Source organism: Aulonocara stuartgranti, assembly GCF_965226115.1.
Source record: "Aulonocara stuartgranti genome assembly, chromosome: 10".
Lineage (NCBI taxonomy): Eukaryota > Metazoa > Chordata > Actinopteri > Cichliformes > Cichlidae > Aulonocara > Aulonocara stuartgranti.
Window position 1 is genome coordinate 2,713,941 of NC_138946.1, and position 21,079 is coordinate 2,735,019.

Here is a 21,079-nt window from a genome sequence, read left to right on the forward strand (position 1 = left end):
TGAGACTTGCAAAACAATGACTTGGTCCCACCTCTGCAACGTGCTGCACATTTATCAGGAAGCTATCATAAAAACACAGTCTGACACGTTTATTATGAGTCTTTACTAAACTAGACTGCAGCTTAACATTTTATTTTTTGTTCTAACACGTTTGCTCCAGTTTCCTTCATTAAGAGTTTATTTTAGATAAACTGTGAAAGAAAGAGTGGACTGGATGTGTATGAACCCTGTGTTTACTGTATATATTCCTTTCCACAGAAGCAATGAGGTGAGCGCTGAAAGCAGCATCCTGTTTCAAACCATCAATACGATCAACGCACTAAGACGAGCCATGGCCTACAAGGTAATGTGCTCACTTCGCCCTCTCAGGTCATCTGCAGTGTTTGCTCTGAATCCTCCGAGCGATATAAATCCGTCCTCTCTGAGCCTGTGTTTGAAATCTCAGCCTCTCTGCGCTCAGAAACGTGTGCTTTGTGATGAAGCTGACTCACAGAGTCAGCAGTAGTACCAGCAGCAGATGCTGTGGGTGTCGAGTTTCATTCACACAGCTTCAGCTGCGCTGAGTATCAGTACAAACATCACAGGGGTGGCACAGCAGCTGTTATAGTAAACAGGACGCAGCGCAGCAGCGAGGTGTTTCTTCACAAAGCAAAACCGTTTCTGCGTCTGCAGGATCGATCCATCGACCGTCAAACTGCACAAAAGTTCAGTAACCTTCAAACTATGACTGTAGAAGTACATGAAGATGTTAAGACCTTGATCTATGCCCTTCAAGTTTCATTGGAAGTCTGTCGTACTAATGAAGCTCAAATATGCAACATTAATTAAAAAAGGCCAGATTTCACCGTGCACCCTGTTTCCAACCAGCCGGGAACGTGTGAGGATTTTGCTCATTTAGAGTCAAACCAGTGAGTGCTGCGTTAAACTGCTGCGCCTGTGTTCAGTGAGGATTTCAGGAGATGTGATCTGAGGCGTAAATGTCCCACTGCAGCCGACCAATCAGCTGCTGTGCGCTGTGACGCCGCTGCCAACCTCCCTCAGCGGACGGATTAAAACACGCACCCGCCGGCCTTTTTAATCACGGGTAGTTTATGTGTTCATATCTCCTTGCATGACACACACACACGATTCTGCTCTCTGTGTGAGGAGCAGCTTGATTTTGTGATCTCGTGAAGAGAGAAGAGGCCATTTTGTGTCAGTCTTCACTTCCTGGCGTCTTTAAAGAGCCGTTTCAGCTGCAGAGTGAGTATCTTCTCAAAGATGCGTGTGTGTGGGGGGGATTTGTCTTAACATCTTTAATCAGATGCCCTATCACAACATCTGTTTGCAGTCAGCAGCACTAAACTGATGCTGCCTCCGTTCACTGGATCATGTTGGAGGCTGGATAAGCTGGTGACCTGCAGATGGACGAAGCCGCTCGGATGCAAAACGCCTCAGATGCTAAAAACTTTTTATTTAATAAAACCTAAAATGAGCAAATAAGGAAAATCATCAGATTATTATCACCAAATTATTTCACAATAAGAGCGTTTGTGGGAAAGCACCCACTGCTGTGGCGCTGACACCTCCAGCTTGATTTCTAAGTGCGAGTGAATGAAGGCTGTTTCTCGCCGAGCGGCTCGCACTGAAGACACGCTTCATAATTTGAAGTGAACGTGTTGAAACAAAGTGTGAGCACAGACAGATGCTACGTCCACACTAACTCGGATAGATTTAAAACGGTGTTTTCGTCTGAAAGCGCTCGGCGTCCACACGGCTGAAAACGCTGACGTTCCAGTCCTGCACATGAAACGCAAAAGCGAGTGAGAATCAAAGAGTTTGATCTGTAGCACGTACAGACTGATAATAACCTTTAATAGGGCTGTCAGAGCTGAGAGCAAACACAGCAACTGCTGCCCTCCGCTGTCGTAGTTTAATTGGTCACATGACTGCATCATATGACTAACACGCGTCATCGTTTTCGAAAGTCTCCGTTTTCGCTGTCCACACTGCGACGTGAAAGCACCGTCTTCAAATGAAAGCGTTTTCCATCTCAGTGTGGACGGACAGAGAGGGCTGACGCAGAGACAGGCAACCATATTCACACCTGATTCAGTTACCAATGAACTGTCACGTGTTAGCGCTGCCACCGGCTGCCGACCTGTCCAGATTTCATTTATTTATTCATAAAGCACGTTTAAAACAACAGGGAGCTGACCAAAGTGCTGCACAGAGTAACAGTTAAACAACGACAGGTAAGAAAATGAAAAGAAAATTAGGATAAAAGAATTGGTAACTCTCACACAGTTTCAAAAGCCAGAGTAAAAAACTATGTTTTAAGATGCGATTTAAAAAGAGTGACAGTTGGGGCCTTTCTAATGTGGAGAGGTAGATCGTTCCACATTTTCGGTGCCACAACCGCAAATGCCCGATCTCCTCTATGAACCATCCTAGACTTACGTAAGGTAAGGAGCAGGTGATCGCTTGATCGAAGGGCTCTAGATGGCGTATACAGCTGCAATAGGTCAGACAAATAGTCCGGTGCCTGGCCAATTAGCACTTTATTAGTCAAAAGTAAGATTTTGAATTTAATTCTAAAACGCACTGAAAGCCAATGAAGGGAATCAAGCACCGGAGTAATATGTTGGTGTTTCTTCACACGAGTCAAGAGGCGAGCTGCAGCAAGTTGGAGCCGGGCTGAGCTGGACTGACTGACACCCACATACAGTGAACTGCAGTGATCCAGCTGAGTTAAAACAAATGCATGAATTGCTTGTTCCAAGTTAATAAAAGATAAAAAAGATCTCACTTTGGATAGGAGCCTTAATTTAAAAAAGGACCGCTGGACAGCTGAATTAATTTGTTTCTCGAATGTAAGTTTGCTATCCAAGAACACCCCCAGGTTTTTTACATGTGTTTTAACAGCACATGTTAGGTTGCATAAGTCCAGATCTGGGGCATTGAAATTACAGCTTGGTCCAAAAATAATTACCTCAGTTTTATCCTCATTGAAGGTAAGAAAATCTGAGGACATCCAGGTTTTAACTTCGTCGAGACATTTGATTCCATGGGCGTGGAGGTGTTTCTATTAAACCGAAGATAAATCTGGGTGTCGTCGGCATATGAGTGAAAGCAGATGTTATGCTTCCTAAAGATTAGGCCTAGGGGCAGCATGTAGATTGAAAAAAGCATTGGGCCTAATGTGGAACTCTGCGGGACACCACAAGTAAAAGGAGCTGGGGAAGAAATAAAATCATCAAGGCTCAGGGGAAAAGTCCTGTCGGAGAGGTACGACCTAAACCATTCCAAGCGGATACCTTTGATACCACATTGCTCCAGATCAGAATGCTGTGGTCAGCAGGATCAAAGGCTGCAGTTAAGTCTAGGAGCTGGAGCACAGCTAGGTCTCCTGAGTCAGTGATTAATAAAATATCATTAAGTATTTTTAGGAGGGCAGTTCCTGTGCTGTGGTGGGTTTTGAAGCCCGGCTGGAACTTCTCAAAGATATTATGACTATTTAGAAAGGTTTGTAGCTGCACTGGCTGCACTACAGCGTGCTTGTATCCAGCTGGTACCACTCCAGGGCTGAGACTATTAAAAATAGTTAAAATGTCGGGACCGACTACCTTAATAATCTTTTTTAGAAAATGGGTCGGGACTCCATCTGAAGGGCAGGATGATGTCTTTATGCTATTGCAAAGATCTTCCACCTGGTTAAGACATACAGCCTCAAACTGGTCAAAAGCAGTTGAGGAGGTATATGTTAATGAGACATTATACAGAGATGGGGTAGATGTAGATCGAAGCCTTTCTATCTTATTAATAAAAAAACTGCAAGAACCTATCGCAAGTTTCAGTGGAGCTATCTATATGGAGAGCGGGGGAGGTATTGAAGACCGAATCAATAACTGAGAAAAGAGAGAGGCCCCCCCCCCCGCGACCCTGAAAAGGACAAGCGGAGGAGAATCCGGTTGTTCAGTGATGACGCGACGAATCCTACTTCCGGGCCTAAAGTAGTCTGTGTTTAATATGGCTTTTGTGTTGTTAACATGTTTAATGTTATGTATTTTCTTCTATTTAATCTCAAAAAGCTCCTAAAACAGTCAGTGATCACTGTTGACCTCCCTCGGCTTTTATTACCGCTAATCATTTATTTAAGCTCAGTTTTTAAAACCTTAGGATGTAACTACAGCCCAGCCCATGCAGCAGTATATGAATGACTAACCTCGTATTGTGGATGGATTATCTCAGTTGTTCTCCTGGCTGAAGTTTGGTCCTTTTACAGCATCCTGCCATGCGATTACATTTGTTCCTGACCACCGAGAACACTCACATTAACTTTTATCGAGTGGAAAAAAGGTTAGCTTGTTTATATTATGCTAACATAGCTGTGTCGCTAGCGGTCACGTAGCACATCATTATATACCAGCTAGCCCAACTTCAGTAACCCTACAAACGTCACTGCTGTTTAGTTTTCTGTCTTCATTTATGTTGGAAGTGATAACAGAGCTGTATGTTTTAATTTGTTTCCAAAACCCCGCAGTCAGGACATGCTATATTGTATTTAGATAGAAGCTAGCGAGCTAACTTCCTGCTAACTTCTAACTCCGTTACCGGTAAATGTCATAAATTCCGTTTTCATGGATGCCTGGATGTTAAACTCAATTGTTACACCTGGTAGAGCAGAACGCTGATCATTTTATTAAAGATGAAAGACTTTAGACAGTTTTTAACTCTCAGTAATGCCACAGTGATCGTTTGATATATGGACCTGCAGCGGAGTTTAGACCCAGACACGGCTAGTGACGTCAGACTGAACAACCGGATAGATGGATAGAAATTTAAGCTGAGGTTATCGTGGGTGATGATGTACGACACAGCCTAGGACTGGTTGATATGACCCAAAATTCATATCTCGATATTCTTTAGCTGGATGGCGATATACGATATATATCTCGATATTTTTTTAAAGCCATAAAATAAGAACAAACAGAGAGTTTAGTCACACTGTGTCCCAGATGTCACACAGGCACTTTAATTAACATACAGCGTAGATGTACATGAAAAATTACTCAAAAATAAATGATCAGCATTTATTAAACAATAATGATCCGTAAATAAAAGAAAACAATGTTGTTTTTGTGCATAACAAAGAGCTCACAACTGTGCAGTCAAACTGTAAACTAACAGACGCTGAGCATAATAACAAAGGTTTCACAGCTGCTCTGTTCCCAACTTCTACTGCGTGACTGACAGCCTGGAGTTTGAAATCCTCTTCGTAACCACGGCGCTTACAGGTGCCATTTATGGTCCTTATAAACACACAATACGGTAATATTACGTTGAAGCACAGTACGTATCACTCCGCGAGGCTCCTCGGTAGCCGTAATGCTCCGACAATCCATCAAGCGGTGCGGCTTCGTAGCTGACCAAAGTCGTACTAAAACATTTATTGACAGATTGCTGAGCGCCGTGCACATAAAATCGGTTCGCGGACATCAAGCACAACCAGAATTCATCCATAAGGTGCGCTGTCAACTTTTGAGAAAATGAAAGGATTCTAGGCTGTGCAGATGGCGTTAGCGCGGTTAGCTCGTTAACACGTTGACGCCGTCCAGCCCCACGCACGGGGCAATGCGCAGTAACTCGTTAACGGAGATTTGCCGTCTCCATCTTGTCGCTGCCTGCAGGTGAAGCGATGGGGGAGGAGGGGGAGTTGTGTTCAGTGAAGGATAGAGGCGAGGTCCAGTAACGTTGCGTAAAGACAAAAGTGGACAAAGAGAGGCAAACCTGCGGCTCCACAAGTATAATTATAACGTAACATAGATATAAAGATATAAAGGATATTGTCACAGCTCATATCTCGCATAAAAATATATCGATATTTTTAAAAAACACAGCCCTGCTTGCCCCAAGACGCCTCCTGCTGGTCATTGGCAGAAGGTTTGCCTGCGTGTGCGTCCTCAACTCTGCTGCTCCACCCACAAATTCATCCTCCTCACTAGTGAGGCGCCGTGTCAGAGGACGTAAGTCAGCTTTTCAATAGTCTAAGATTTGTTACTGAGAAGCACCGTTGCACAAATAATCAGCCAAAGGCAGGTTTTCTTACCTTTTGTCCTGAGTATAGCAACTATTGTGGCTATTTCCTTTTTTTTTGGATGCTATATTTCTTATTTCTTTTTCTAATATTTTCTCTAACAAACAGAAAGCAGCCTTTCAAACGGAACAAGTTTACTGCACACAGCTGTAGTCCCTCGGGCATCGCCTGCCCCTGAGACATCAGAACAGGAAGAAGTTGTCAACACGAAAATAAAATTAAATTTAATAACAATCTCATAATGATGATAATACTGATTTAAAGCATTAACCCGACACTGTCAGAGCACTTTGTGTGCTTTTATTCCTGCATGCTAAGATCAGTGGAACTGATGTAACGCACATCTGATTGGTTATTGTTACGTGTGGTCTGAACAGGATGTTGTGATCAGCATTTAGTGCTGCTGAGTCTCAGTCTGCTTGCCGGCGTTATTAGAGGCGCTGAAGAGCTCGTGATTAGACGTGTTGGAACGTCTTTTCAAAAAAGTAAGATGGTTTTTATCTCTTTACTAAAAATCATCATTTCAGGAGATGTTGTTGGTAGACTTGTACTAATTTTATGTGTGTGTGTGTGTGTGTGTGTGTGTGTGTGTGTGTGTGTGAGACCTAATGATTTATCGATAGAGCTGTGCGATATGACCAAAATCTCATATCCCGATATAAGAATTCTATCGTCCGATAACGATATAAATCACTAAAATGTAACATTTTCTGTAAACTCTGTGAATCTCTGGCAGCTCGACTTGTGTGAAGTGTTTCCAGCTGTGCGTCGTGTAGCTGAGTCGAGTGTTTTAACCGATGCATGAAACGATACATTTTTAGACATAAGTTGTAACGGCCGCCGTTTCCTTTGTGAGTATTTATTACACGGCGTGCTGCGGGGAAAAGCCTGTTCTAACGTTTGAGTCTAAGGTTTATTTTTTAGCACCTGGCGGCTCTTTTTTTACTTCTCATCTGTAAATAATCTGCATCTTTCACATGATTCAGTTTATTTTGAAAAGTCTCAACAGGATCTTGAGCTTTATTGTGAAAGGTTTATGTGGAAAATAAACAAGCGGACACGCGATGGTTTTACCGTCCTTGTTGCTAACGACAACGCATAAAAACAGGCGCTTGTCCGTCCGTAGTGTGGTTATATTAAATATACGAGAAAGAGAGAACTTTAAGAAACTAATAAAGCCACGACAGTGACCATCAAAATAATGAAAACATGTTGCCGTAAACAGCTTATTTTGCGACACCATGAAACAAACGATAGCGTAAAATGAAACGATCGACGTTTTTATATCGTCATCTGATATATATCGTTATATCGAACAGCCCCATTTATCGATTTATTTATTAATGATCAAAAAACAACTACACTACACACTAACTACACACAGCAAACACCTTCAGTGTTGCTCACATCTCTAAACTCGCTCTCGCTGTCTTGACCACAGCTTTCTCCTCTTCCTGAGAAACAAACTGTGACGTGTCGCCGTGTAGTTTGTTTGATTGGTTGAAACGGTGCAGGCGGCCTGCTCTGCTGTAAACGAATGACGTATCAGTGGCGGGACTATGACGCAGGATTTGGGATTATTCACTAACTCTGGAATTAATCCTGGATTTTCTGTGCTGCCTGTCGGGTTTATTTTATTAGAGGAGACGCCATAAACTCAAAGTACAAATGTCTTTCAGATTTATTATTCAGTTAAGTGTTCGATAGGGCTGCCACAATTAGTCGACTAGTCACGATTACGTCGACTATCAAAATCGTCGATGACTGATTTAATAGTCGACGCGTCGTTTGAAGCTTTGTAAGATCCCAAAAGACGCAGGAATAAGTAGCAGGATTTAAGAGTGTAATAACGGACTGAAACAGAAGATGGCAGCACTGCATGTACAAGGATGCCAGCTGCCGTTAAACCCCGAAGAAGAAGAAGAAGCAGCTGTGTCCCAGAATTCATAGCGCGGCCCAGCTCAGTTTCCAACAATGGCGGCAGCTGGTTAGTTTTAATGTTACTCTTATTATTCTTTCCGGGTCACAAAATAAACGTTTAACATATTTTCAGGCGAGATGCTGCTGGTGCAATCCCATATGGAAAAGATATTTATAAATCTTATAAAGTTTGTATCTGTCTTGTGTGAAACTTGTATGAAAAGCATATAAGAGTGAAAACAGATATAAGATCCCTTGAAAAATTATATAATGAAACTTGTATGTTTTGGATACTTACTAAAACAACATATGAAAGTAATGAGAAAGTGGCCACTTTCATGAGTAAATCATAGAAGTTTTTACTATTTCTTTTCCATATGGGATAAGCTGTATGTCCAATGGATGATGATCTGATTAGTCGACTAATCGCAAAAATAATCGGTGACTAGTTGACTATCCAAATAATCGTTTGTGGCAGCCCTACTTACAACAACAAGTGTACCCTCAGGAAGATTGCAACAGCAGTCACTGGTGATGTTTAGCAACAGTTTGGCAGCATGGATGAGACGGTCATGTTGATAAAATATGCAAAACCAGAGATATGAATGATTGAGCTCAACAGAAATATGGAAAAGTCAGACCTACTAAAAAGGCTGATTAACAGAAGGACTTTCATTCCCTGCAGCAAAGCTCATCTGTAATGAAATACACAAATTATCATTTATCATATCATATATCATTTATTAGTCAACTATAAGTTAAACATTGCTGGTATGGTTCAGTGACTGAATCACTTCTGTTGCAACAAATCAACAGAAACAAAGACAGGGCTAAAATGTCACAGTTGCAGGAACCTGAACGAATTATTTCAAATGAAAAAACAAACTTTTTTGTTCAGTTTAGTTTTAGTCCTACTGACCAATCAGTTATCAGAAAAACAGCCCCTCGACTCCTGAACATCGCTCAGACATCAGAGTGTGGAGAGAGCGAGGCTCTGAAGTCGCTAAAGCTGCGCGGAGCGTCGGCGTGTTACTTCAGACAGCGTGACAGCGGTCAGAAGAGTGAAGTCTGATTATTGGCGTCATGTGACAGAATGTCAGTCTCAGACGTGCAGCGTTTACACTTCTGGACTGTCAGTGTGGTCGTTTTGCTCCACGCCTGCACAAATCAACCACATCGAGGTGAAAGATGGACACAGCTCGATGTTAGCAGACTTTAGTAAACCAGCTCCTCTCTGGTCTTACTGAGCGAAGGCCATGAAGAGGTCACACCCCAAACACGTCCTGTAAAAAAACAAAAACAACAGAGCTTGTTCGTGACTTTCAGCGTGACTCGAGGCGTGCTCGCAAAAGTCTGTGACGAGTCTGACACTGTTGTAAAGACTCACCTTTCAGCACACTCTCTTCACCAGATGCTCCTTTTTTCTTTTCCTGACCTTTGCCTGTGTGTGGTGGTTGCCCTGAGCAACTTCATACTGAGTTATGATTTTTAAACATCACCACAACTTTCGGTGTCCATCACTTCCAAAGTGTAGCATTTGGAAATCTGATGGTTCCTCTTTGATGCATGCATCATTTGTAAGCTGCTTCCTCGTGTTTGTCTCTGTGGTGTGAGTGTGAGTGGGCACAATAGTCTCCTTTTACGAGGCTAAATCGCCGTGGTAACTGACACCGAACACATCACCTGGTCAGGAGCTGGTGATGTGCAGAGCGAAGAACCAAGAGTCAGCTGTGGATTGCAGTGTGACTGAAGCATGCATGGAATCATTTGGTGATTTAGAAGATGTGTAAATGTTTTTATAGTCTGATCTGCTGCTGGAAACCTGATCAATCAAGTTAATTTCACTTTGATCGGCGACAAGCTGAAGTGATTTCCACGTCTTCTTTTTCAGGCTGTGGCACAGTTAGAAGACTTAACTTCAGGACTTTGTTTCTTTCCACCATCCTTTTTGTATTTTTGGTATCTGGATTGTTTTGAGGACCTTCTGTGTGAACCAGCTTTTTATTAGCACCTCGTGCTTTGGTTGATTTTTATGTTCATCCAGTTTGTTTCTTCTCCCGACCTTTATTGGGTTTTTTAGCCAAATGTTTTGTTCCACATTTTTTATTTGTAGCTCTGTTTTTGTGTGTTGCGTTCTTCTGTCAGTTTAAACTCGTGAGATTCTTCCCAGACGCCTTAACGCCCACTCACATCCTGGGCCATCTGACTTCAGGAAATCACATGATAGGGTGGGGCCAGGTTTCACAATGAGCTCACCTGAAACCCTGGCTGATTGTGACCCACACCCGTTTTCACACCTCGGCTCATGTGGTTAGGTAGAGGATCATCAGGAAACTCCCACTGGGTTTAAATCTGGGACTCTCCACCAGTTGACCCTAGAGCTGAAGAAGCTTCTGGGATGAGAGGTGGAACATCTTCAAGCAACTTAAAGAAGTCCAGACGCTTTTCTTTCCAAGCTCCTTAGACTGCGATGACCTGGATGACTGAGAACCTTCAGACATATTTGTGAACACTAAAAATTAGTTTTATTGTCTCAAGTGACAGAAAAGCATCAGCTACAGTCAGCTGTGAAGATTAGCAGAGATTAACTGAACAGTCACGAAACAATAAATTGATATTGTCTTAATTTCATGTGTGAAATTTCTTAAACAACACTGACGGAGCCGTTACAGGAAGCTGAGCTCTGTGCGTTCTCATCAGCTGCTGTAATGAAAGCTCGCTGAATTCTCCCGATACTGAACATGAAATGTGCCGCACCCTCACCCCGTCGTTTATAAGCTGACCCACTGCTTCAAAGTAAAACATTCATTCTGTCTTTGCAGATACCCGGGGCAGCGATGGACAGAGTCAGCCTGCTGTGGCGTCTGAGGCGGCGGGCTCTGCATGACCTTCTTCTGCATCTCCATGGCTCTACTCTACGCCATCTGTGCTGAAAACAGCGTGCCCGTCACCGACGCCATCTTTGGCGTCCGGGCACGAACCCGCGCGCAGCCTCATGCGCACAATGTCATCAAGGTGCGAAAAGTTTAACCACAACCGGAAACATTTCATTGAATAGTTTCTATTCAACCCACAGCAAAACTACATCAAGGAAAACAAAGTTTTAAATTCAGGTGAAAAATGAAATTTGGCAAGAAAACAAACAAACACGCACTGTGCAAAAGTCTTGAGCCACCCCTTGTTTCTAGATATTTTGCTTCCAAGCAGCCAGATGTTTTAAAGTGTTGTTCCTACACATAAGAACAACTTTTATTAGCAGACTGTCACAAAAACACATCATTTGTTCTCATTTCTTTGGTTAAATATCGAAAAGTCTCAAAGGCAATACTGTGTTCGCACCGACAAGATGATTCCCAAACTCAGTGAGTGGAGGCCAGAAGAAGACGCAGCAGACCTAAAAACAACTACAGCTGAACAGTATCTGAAAGTCATGTCCTTAGAAGACCTGACACAGAACCACAGAGAAGCATCTGGCACGTCAGTCGGCGCTCTGCTGTTCCCTGAACCAATCAGAAATAGCCTCAAGGCCAAAACCAGGGTTTAGTGGTCCAGCTTTCGTTCTCTCCATCGTCATATTTAAGGTGTTGCAGCTGCGCTCCAGCGAGAGGAAGCTACAGGCTCGATGCTTGAGCTGGTGTCAAGCACCACCTGAAAGTCTGCACCACTTCCTGAGGGGGAAGAAACGAACAGACTTGAGTTATTTTTGGTGAATCACAATAATGTTGATGCTGCTGATTCCCACAGGTGCTGCGAGGTGGAGCCAAGCCCATGTACACGGACCCTCAGAAGCTCCCGGGCGTCATCCCAGGCGACCCTCGCCGTCCGATCCCCATCCTGTCCTCGTCCAACCACAGCCACGAAGCCAGGGATTCGTCGTCGAAGCGGAAACAGCGGGAGCCCCCGGGGTTTTTCAGCCGGCTGCTGCCGCGCCCCTTCACGCGAGCGCTGGAGACCCTGTTCGGGGGCCGGCGGAAGGGCGAGCTGAGCGGCAGAGGCAGCGACGCCGAGTTCTTCGGGCCTAATGGGCTTTTGGGAGAGGTGTGGGACGACGAGATGTCCAGCAGCATGCTGGGGACCAGGATGAAGAAGGTGGTGCAGAACTACCAGGTGAGTCGTGGACCAGTGACGCAGCGTCTACAAGTTACATGCAGGCTAAGTCCAGATTTATATGGACTGACGCGCTCCTCCCTCCATGTTTCTGGTGTTTCTGTCAGGCGATGAACAAATACGGAGTCGAGCTGTCGGGCCCCGGCGGCGTCTCTGGCACGCCGAAGCTGAGCGGTCCCGAGCTTCTCTGCCAACTGAAGGACAAAGTAGAGGTCGCGACTTTGACCCCTGACCTCCAGCCCTTCTCCTTGCTGCCCTGGGCCACCCAGCTGCCTCCGCAGCAGCTGACCTCTGACCTCGGACCCTACAAGAGCTGTGCTGTGGTGTCATCGGCGGGTTCACTGCGCTACTCTGGGCTGGGCAAAGAGATCGGTGAGACATTTAACCCTTTAACCCTTTAAGACCTACCATAGAACCAAGTCCACCAGAGCTTATATTATATTTTTACCTGCTGTGGAGCCATTTTTGGGTGGCGTGCCCGCTCCGATCGGCTGTAAAGGGTTAAAGCCGGTCGGAGCGGGCACGCTCTGTTTTGCGTAACTATTTTTAAATCCCGGTAGCTCTGCAACCACATAAGCTAGCACAATAATTTTTTTTGCATATGAAACCAGAGGAGTTGTACTTACATCTGATGCCATCAGCTTGTCCTCGGTCACAGTTTCCTTCCACATATAGCTTTGCAAAAACTGCATAAAAACATAACAAGAACATAATATTCCAGAAACACGCTTTGCCGATCCGGTCAGCTGTTCATAACACTTCCTATGTCCATCAGCGCGAACTATCGCATGTCCGCCATGACCTGCCCGAAACCGGAAGTGACGTCATTTTTGCGGAAATGTAGTTTTTTACCATCAGGGCCTCATGAGCCTATACTGGTGTTTTTAAAAGTTATGTTTGACTTTATGACTTTCTGTGTGGTTTCTGGGATGCTGAGGACTCATATTGCACTGCTGGAAATAGTTTATTTTGATGCATATGCTGCTTTTTTTGCAAATTTGCAGTATAATATTTATTTTCGTTTTTCCTGCAGTGTTTAAAAATTGGTGTATTTCAAAAATAAAACTATGAAGACACTCAAAATTAATTTCCTGTGGTGGGAAACTATTTTGTGCAACTTTTTTGTATTTACAGTTTTGAGGGATAAACCTCTTAAATTTCTCTAACTAGAAATATATGTTAAGAAAGCAAAAACAATTTAAAATTTTTTTGTAGTTTATTGCACTTTTTTGCAATTTATGTAATTACTATGTACTTAATGAATACATATTATTAAAATCTGGGCTATAATGGTTGTATTGATGTATATCAACTTGAAATGCTCCCATAAATTCCAGTGCGCATGCGCCAACCAGCGTGCAGCCTGTTACAGTCGCTCCTGCTTTTCTCTTAGTTTAGCTCTTTTTTCTTACGTATTCTTTTTTTTTTCTGACTTGTATTTTCCTCCGCTTTCTATCTCTTACTCAATCATGTGGATTGAGAGAGTTTTTGTTCTTCTGGTGGCCGTGGAACTGTTACTTTTATCATGGAACGGGATCGCGGCACATCTCCTACACGCACGGACTGTTTACTCCAGAGATCAGCTGATCGCCCTGATGCCGGCCGGCTCGCTGGCCAGGCCCGCAGAAGTACCAGCTGAAATTTGGAGGAAAACACATCGGGGATGCAGAGGTCAAGGACAGAAGAGAAGAAAAAAGATGACGGTGAGACAGCGGAGGCTTGAAGCGAGGAGGAGGTTTAAACCGTGTCTGCCGTCTATCGTGATGGGAAATGTGCGATCGTTGGCAAGTAAAATCGACGAGCTCTCAGCACTGGTACGGAGTCAGAGGGAATACCGAGAGTGTAGCCTGATGTGTTTCACCGAATCATGGCTGCACCAGGTCATTCCCGATGAGAATGCTTCCGTGGAAGGCTTCCACACTGTTCGGGCGGACAGGGACAGCATCGCTAGCGGTAAGCGTAAAGGAGGTGGGCTTGCTGTTTTAGTTAACAACCGGTGGTGTAACCCTGCCAACATAACAGTCAAAGAAAGGATTTGTTGCCCGGACACTGAACTGTGTGCTGTTGGACTCAGGCCGTATTATTTACCCAGGGAATTCTCTCACGTCATCTTGGTGGCAGTGGCGTGTCTAGAAAATGTTTGTTGGGGGGGCCAGGTAGGGGCACAGATTTGGAGAAGGGTGGCAGATGTAATTGGCAGATAATGTTAAAAACAATTCTATTAACCATAATTCAATAATCCTATAAACCTAATAACCGAATGCGCTTTTAACTCTTATTAGAATGAGATTTTAACCACTACTGTGCAAAGTTTTTAGATACTGCGTTGCTAAAGGACAAGAGATACAATCAGTGTTTTGTCAGTGTTTACTCAGCATTCAAGGACAGCAATATTTGCATAGTATTTTTACTGACATATAGTACACATATGTTTTGGGCAAAAACATTTTTGAATATTAAAATACGAACATCTGTAACAAACAATTGACAAATTAGCCAATGCAAAACTTTATCTGCCTGTTAAAAAAAGAAAATAATCTTCTCACAAACTGGTGTTTGATTGTGAAACAGGAAAAAAGTGGGGAAACAACTGAAAAGACTAACATTTGAATAAAACCTAAAGGCAAGTAAATACTTTCTATGCTGCCTTATGGTAAACTTTGGTAATATTGATAAAGAACAACACTGGCTGATGATGAAATACAGTCAGCTGGCATGGTGACACTGCCAGTATTAACCTGCAGGGCTGGACTGGGACAGAAAATCGGGCATTTTGACTACAGACCGGCCCACCAGGTATTAAAGCCATAAAGACTTTGACTGAAAACAAATGCTGTTGTGACAGTGATGTACAGTCTTGTTGGTATATGTATGATTTCTATACATTTTACGTCAGATAAAAACTTTGGTTGTAAGATTTAGATAATTATTTAATAAAAGCGAGATATTTTAAATGAGAATAAGAAAGAAAAGTATTTCTTTGTGCCCACCTTTCCCTGTTAATGCCCTACCTGCCCCCTGGCAACACTTTGCTAGACCTGCCCCTGCACAGTTACCAGCTGTCAGCTGCTTAGAAAAGGATCCTGGTGTTATTTGTCTCTCAGAAACAGTTCATAACTTCCCTTCAACTCATTCATGTCACCTAAAAGTTAAACCTGTTTCTCCATCACAGCTCTGATGGTTCAGTAAGGACATCTCCTGGTTTCATCTTCATGTTTCCCTCTCACCAGATAACCAAACCGACATCATGACCAGCAGCTTTACAGCTGTGGCTCCAGCAAACATCAGCTGATACTAGAAATTAATATTAAATAAATTCTAACAACAGCTGATCAAGCTTAAACGTGCTGCTGTTGTTTAGCGCGACATCTGCTGGTTTCCTCTTTCTGGCACAAAGTGGGCGATAAATAAACAAGAGAGACGATCAGCTGATCATCGATCAGTTTCATGATTGAAGTAGCAACAGGAGAGGGAGGGGGGAGAATGAGAGAAGAAGAGGCAGCTGTGCAGCGTAAAGACAGAATAAATCCAGCTTTGTGTCTTTTTCCATCCTAGCTGAAGTTCGGGACAAACTGCGTCTCTTCTCAGCTCAATACGAAACCCGTAATATTTTCTCTGAATGAGGGACCATTACATTTTTTAAGGAGCCGTTGGCAACTCTACTAACTAACCTTATGAATAAAATAAAGTTCATGATCAGTAACATCATAGCACCCACCCACCTAGAAACTCCATCAAGCTGGCTAGAACGCAGTATGAGTTATTGCAACTGACAGTAAAAAGTCAGCACAACGAAAATAAACTCCACCTAAACTTGGTTTATATCTGACCCAGATAGACTGCAGCTCATAACTTCTTACCTGAAGTTCAGTTCACCTGACACTCGGACTGGCGGCTGTCTCGGGGCTCTCCTCCTGCCTCCCCTTCCCTCATCCACCTGCTGGCCTCTGTGGAAGCCCCACCATAGCCACCACCAAACAACTGAGTCATTTTTACACATCGACCTGCATCTGGCCAATCCACCACCTCTCATTGTTCATGCCATTACAAAAAAAAAAAAAAAAAAAAGTCACCGGGCACATGCCCGGTATGCCCGATGGCCAGTCCAGCTATGTTAACCTGCAACCAAATCTGCAGCTCCATACAGCAATGTTACGACTTAGATTACATCTTATAACTCATAACTCTTATGTTAGCTGCCCTCAGTAGCATACTGTCTGAAATATTCGACGGCTGCAATAATTCTTTAAGTGTTATTTTTTTCCTTGGTATTCTAATTTCACCGAAGTTTACTAAACTCAACAAACTTAATATTACTTACCGGGACATTTATTCTGTCCTCATTTTCTTTCACCGAAAAATTGTTTCCTGTAGTGCCGTCTTTCTGCTTGGCTCTCCTACCTTTGCTAACGTGATGCACATAGCGCAGAAGCCGATGCTGCATTCACTTACACTCGGATATCTGAGCTTCACCGTGAAAACATAATCGGACATTTGATATTTGATTGAATTTTATTGTTTTGCCTTTGGGGTGGCACCTGGGGTGGCCAGTCTGGTTGGGGGGGTGGCCTGTGCCCCCCCAGGCCACCCCGCTGGACACGCCATTGCTTGGTGGCTGTCTATGTTCCCCCCTCTGCTAACCCCACAGCTGCATGTGACACTATCCACTCTGCCATAGCTCGGCTACAGACTCAGCACCCGAGTGCCTTTATTGTGATCTCGGGTGACTTCAACCATGTATCACTGGACAATACACTAACAACATTCAAACAATATGTGGACTGTCCCACCAGGGGAGAGAAAACTTTAGACTTACTGTATGCTAACGTCAAGGATGCATACAGCTCCTCCTCCCTCCCCCCACTTGGTAGGTCAGATCATAACCTGATTCACCTCATCCCCCGCTATGTGCCAATTGTGAGGAGGGAACCTGTGACCACCAGGACTGTTAGGAGGTGGTCAGAGGAGGCAATAGCGGAACTACAGGGCTGTTTCGAGGTGACCGACTGGGAAACACTCTGTGAGCCTCACGCCGAGGACATCAATGGGCTTACTGAGTGTATCACAGGCTACATAACTTTCTGCACCGACTCCATTGTTCCAGCTCAGACTGTTCATTGTTACCCAAATAACAAGCCGTGGGTGACTAAGGACATCAAAGCCCTCCTCAACAACAAGAAGAGGGCTTTCAGAGGGGGCAACAAAGAGGAGGTGAGGAAGATCCAGGTGTTACTAAAGGACAAGATCAGAGAGGCTAAGGACAATTACAGGAGGAAGCTGGAGTGGAAACTCCAGCAGAACAGCATGAGAGAGGTGTGGAGGGGCATGAAGACCATCACTGGATTCAGGCCAACCAACAGCAGGGGAGCTGAGGGAGGTGAGAATAGAGCCGACGAGTTGAATCTGTTTTTCAATAGATTCGACACCACAGTGTCTGCTCCCACCCCCACAACCTCACCTGTAGTCAGCCTGGAATCCAGAGCCACACCACTGTGCCAGCCTCTCTCTTCACATGTTGCCTCCTGTGAGATTCCTGACACCCCTCCCCCACCCATCACCTTCACTCAATACCAGGTTGAGATGCAAATGAGGAGACTTCACTCAGGCAAGTCTGCTGGACCAGACGGAGTGAGTCCCCTTGTCCTCAAGGCCTGTGCCCCCCAGCTGTGTGGAGTCTTTCATAAACTGTTTATGCTGAGTCTGAGTCTGCAGAGGGTCCCGGTGATGTGGAAGACATCATGCCTCGTCCCTGTACCAAAGACGCCACGTCCCAGTGGCCCCCAGGATTACAGGCCCGTGGCACTGACCTCCCACATCATGAAGACCCTGGAAAGGCTCATCCTGGACCAGCTGCGACCCATAGTAAGACCACATCTGGATCCCCTTCAGTTCGCTTATCAGCCTCGTCTCGGAACAGAGGACGCCATCATCTACCTGCTCAATCGTGTCTACACCCATCTGGACCAGCCGGCGAGCACTGTGAGGGTCATGTTTTTTGACTTTTCCAGTGCTTTCAACACCATCAGGCCGACCCTCCTGGGTGATAAGTTAGCAGCGATGCAGGTGGATGCTTCTCTGGTGTCCTGGATTGTTGATTACCTGACAGGAAGACCACAATATGTACGTCTCCCACAGTGTGTGTCTGACAAGGTGATTAGCAACACAGGGGCACCACAGGGGACTGTCCTCTCCCCCTTCCTCTTCACCCTCTACACCACAGACTTCAGCCACTGCACAGAGACCTGCCATCTTCAGAAGTTTTCTGATGACTCTGCGGTGGTTGGATGCATCAGCAGGGATGATGAGACAGAGTACCGGGCTGTGGTCGACTCCTTTGTCACGTGGTGTGAGCAGAATCATCTGCAGCTCAACGTGGCAAAGACCAAGGAACTGATCGTGGACTTCAGGAAGACCAGGAAACACTTGACCCCTGTTTCAATCCAGGGGGTCAGTGTTGACATTGTGGAGGACTATAAATACCTTGGAGTACACATTGACAATAAACTGGACTGGGCTAAAAACACCACAGCACTTTACAGGAAGGGCCAGAGTTGTCTCTATTTTTTGAGGCGACTGAGGTCCTTCAACATCTGCCAGAAAATGCTGAGGATTTTCTATGAGTCTGTTGTGGCCAGTGCGATCCTCTATGCTGTTGCATGCTGGGGGAGCAGGCTGAGGGTCGCAGATGCCAACAGACTTAATAAACTGATCCGTAAGGCCAGCAATGTTGTGGGGATGGAGCTGGACTCCCTCAAGGTGGTGTCGGAGAGGCGGATGCTGTCCAAGATAAAGACAATGTTGGATAACACCTCCCACCCACTCCATGACATGTTGGTCAGTCACAGGAGCTCGTTCAGTGAGAGACTGAGATTACCGAAAAGCACCACTGAACGACACAGGAAATCATTCCTGCCTGTGGCCATCTCCCTGTACAACGCATCCACTTAACACACTGTTTGCTGCTACAACTACACATGTTTCTTTTCCAAATATTTATTTATAAGTGACTTATGTATGTATGTATGTATGTATGTATATATATGTATATATTGTACTATTCTTAGTTAGCGTATTGTCTGTCTTGTCTTAATGTTGGTTTAAAATGGAGCACTGTAACAAAAAATAATTTCCCCCAGGGATCAATAAAGTATTCTGATTCTGATTCTGATTAAATGGCTCCACAGCATGTAAAAATATAAAATAATCTCTGGCGGACTTGGTTCTATGGTAGGTCTTAAAGGGTTAAATGTGGATTTGATGCTTTTGACTCCCAAAGTCTGGGATTTAAAAAGGACACGTCCCTCACATCTGGACAGTCCAGAGGATGAGACGATATTTCTCTGTCGAGAACCTCAGAGCTGCTCTTCTCCTCCCAGCATCAGCAGTGAGCAGCACGCGAAACATAAACAGCACGGTTCAAAGTGAGGTTTGGTGTAAGTGCTGAGCCCTGCTGCTCTCACACAGGATCGTTTTCGCTGTGTGAAAGTTGCAAAGCAAAGTTGCTCTCTGCAGCACATTGTCCCTGAACCACAGAGGAAGGATGTGTTTGAGCTGTTTTCTGCAGAAGTCTGGTAACTCCAGAGTTTCTCACCCAGCATGTCTGCAAACACAGTTTGCTTGGTGCTCTGACTGAAGTGTGAGCTGCGTGCAGCGCCTGTATAACCAACTGCCGTGCTGGTGGGTGGAGGTTTGGTGGTCAGGATCATTTCTCTGTTGCTGGAGGATGATGTGCTGGCTGTTGGCATTAGCCATAAAAGGGTGGAGTGTCCCCTCTAAAGGCCCCTCGAGGTCCCAGGGCAGTCTGGGAACATCTTGCTGTTGCCTCAGAGGAGGCAGGAAGAGGAATGTCTGCTGCCCACACGGCCCGGACAAGCTGCAGGAAACGGGTGAATGGACAGACTGTCCAACTGAGACTAAGCTCCACCACTGTGGGACAGAACAAGTCAGCTGCTCTTTTCTTTTTCTGCTGTTTGTGTCTGAAAACGTGGAGGAGGCACAAAGTTAGTGTGAAAATAGGCTGAAAACACATTTAGGTGACCTCAGACTGCTTTAGATTCACCCAGTGTTCCTGCTGAAGTCAGCTCTTTATGTAATAACTGACTTTATCATCATCTTTTAAATTATAGATCTGTTGAATTAAGAGTGTGTGTGTGTGTGTGTGTGTGTGTGTGTGTGTGTGTGTGTGTGTGTGTGTGTGTGTGTGTGTTTTCTTGGTTGATGAACAGAAAACGCGTCACTTCAGCGAATCACAAACTTTCACTTCTTCTTAACCGAATTAGTTTTCTCGTTTTTCAGACTCACATGAAGCTGTGCTGCGCTTCAACGCTGCGCCCACCACCGGGTACGAGAAGGACGTCGGGTCCAAAACCACCATCCGCCTCATCAACTCACAGGTGGGCACAGACACAGGTGGTGACAGCTGAGCTGAGAGGAAGTGCTTCACTGCAAACGAGACAGACGTGGTGATAATAAGACGAGAATCCAAAGATCGTCTGCGCGTTGATTTTTAATCTGCGGCCAGTTTTATACGATAATTTTCTCTCTCACACTTATTAACTTGTGTTCTTCTGATTGGTTGCCCCTCATAAGCAAAATATTTCAACAGTAGATCTGATTGAGATCCCCCTCTGTGACATCACAGAGATCCAAGAGGAGAAAAACTGTGTGAAACGAAGCGTTTAGGCTGATTTTGGCCTCATTGTTAGAAACCTGGGTGTCTAATATCAACACAACAATGTGACAGAAATAATGTTAATTGTTTTTATTTTTTAATAACTTTTCCATACAACACGTGCAGCTTTGTTATTTAAATCACTTTGTTTAGTGTGTGAGAGCGTTCGGCTCTCCGCCACAGTTTGGAGTAAAGTCGAGTTTGTAACGACGCTGCAGGCGATGGTCGCGCTGAAGAGGTCGAGTTTGCAGATGGGCTGTGGGCGTTTCAGTGCAGAGCAGCTGCCTGTGGCTGTTTTTAGATGC

General features: G+C 44.6%; 1 protein-coding gene and 1 long non-coding RNA gene across 3 annotated transcripts in view; one reads left to right on the top strand and one right to left on the bottom strand.

The window, feature by feature from the left end:
* Window positions 1-21,079, top strand: part of LOC309715045 (beta-galactoside alpha-2,6-sialyltransferase 1-like) — a 32,891-nt gene that overhangs the window by 2,214 nt on the left and 9,598 nt on the right. Inside the window, 6 exon segments of the mRNA XM_082547845.1 lie at window positions 259-343; window positions 10,819-10,871; window positions 10,873-11,011; window positions 11,741-12,103; window positions 12,211-12,475; window positions 20,399-20,496. Coding sequence (XP_082403971.1) covers window positions 332-343; window positions 10,819-10,871; window positions 10,873-11,011; window positions 11,741-12,103; window positions 12,211-12,475; window positions 20,399-20,496 — 930 coding nt within the window. The 5' untranslated portion in view covers window positions 259-331.
* On the bottom strand, window positions 8,957-16,488 carry LOC309715054. 2 transcript variants are annotated; one of them, XR_014279136.1, is made up of 4 exons: window positions 16,425-16,488; window positions 15,964-16,129; window positions 12,730-12,789; window positions 8,957-9,279 (listed from the first exon to the last, which is right to left on the bottom strand). It is a non-coding gene; the product is annotated as an uncharacterized lncRNA (long non-coding RNA). The 2 variants fall into 2 exon arrangements; XR_014279137.1 differs by lacking the exon at window positions 8,957-9,279 and adding an exon at window positions 12,395-12,459.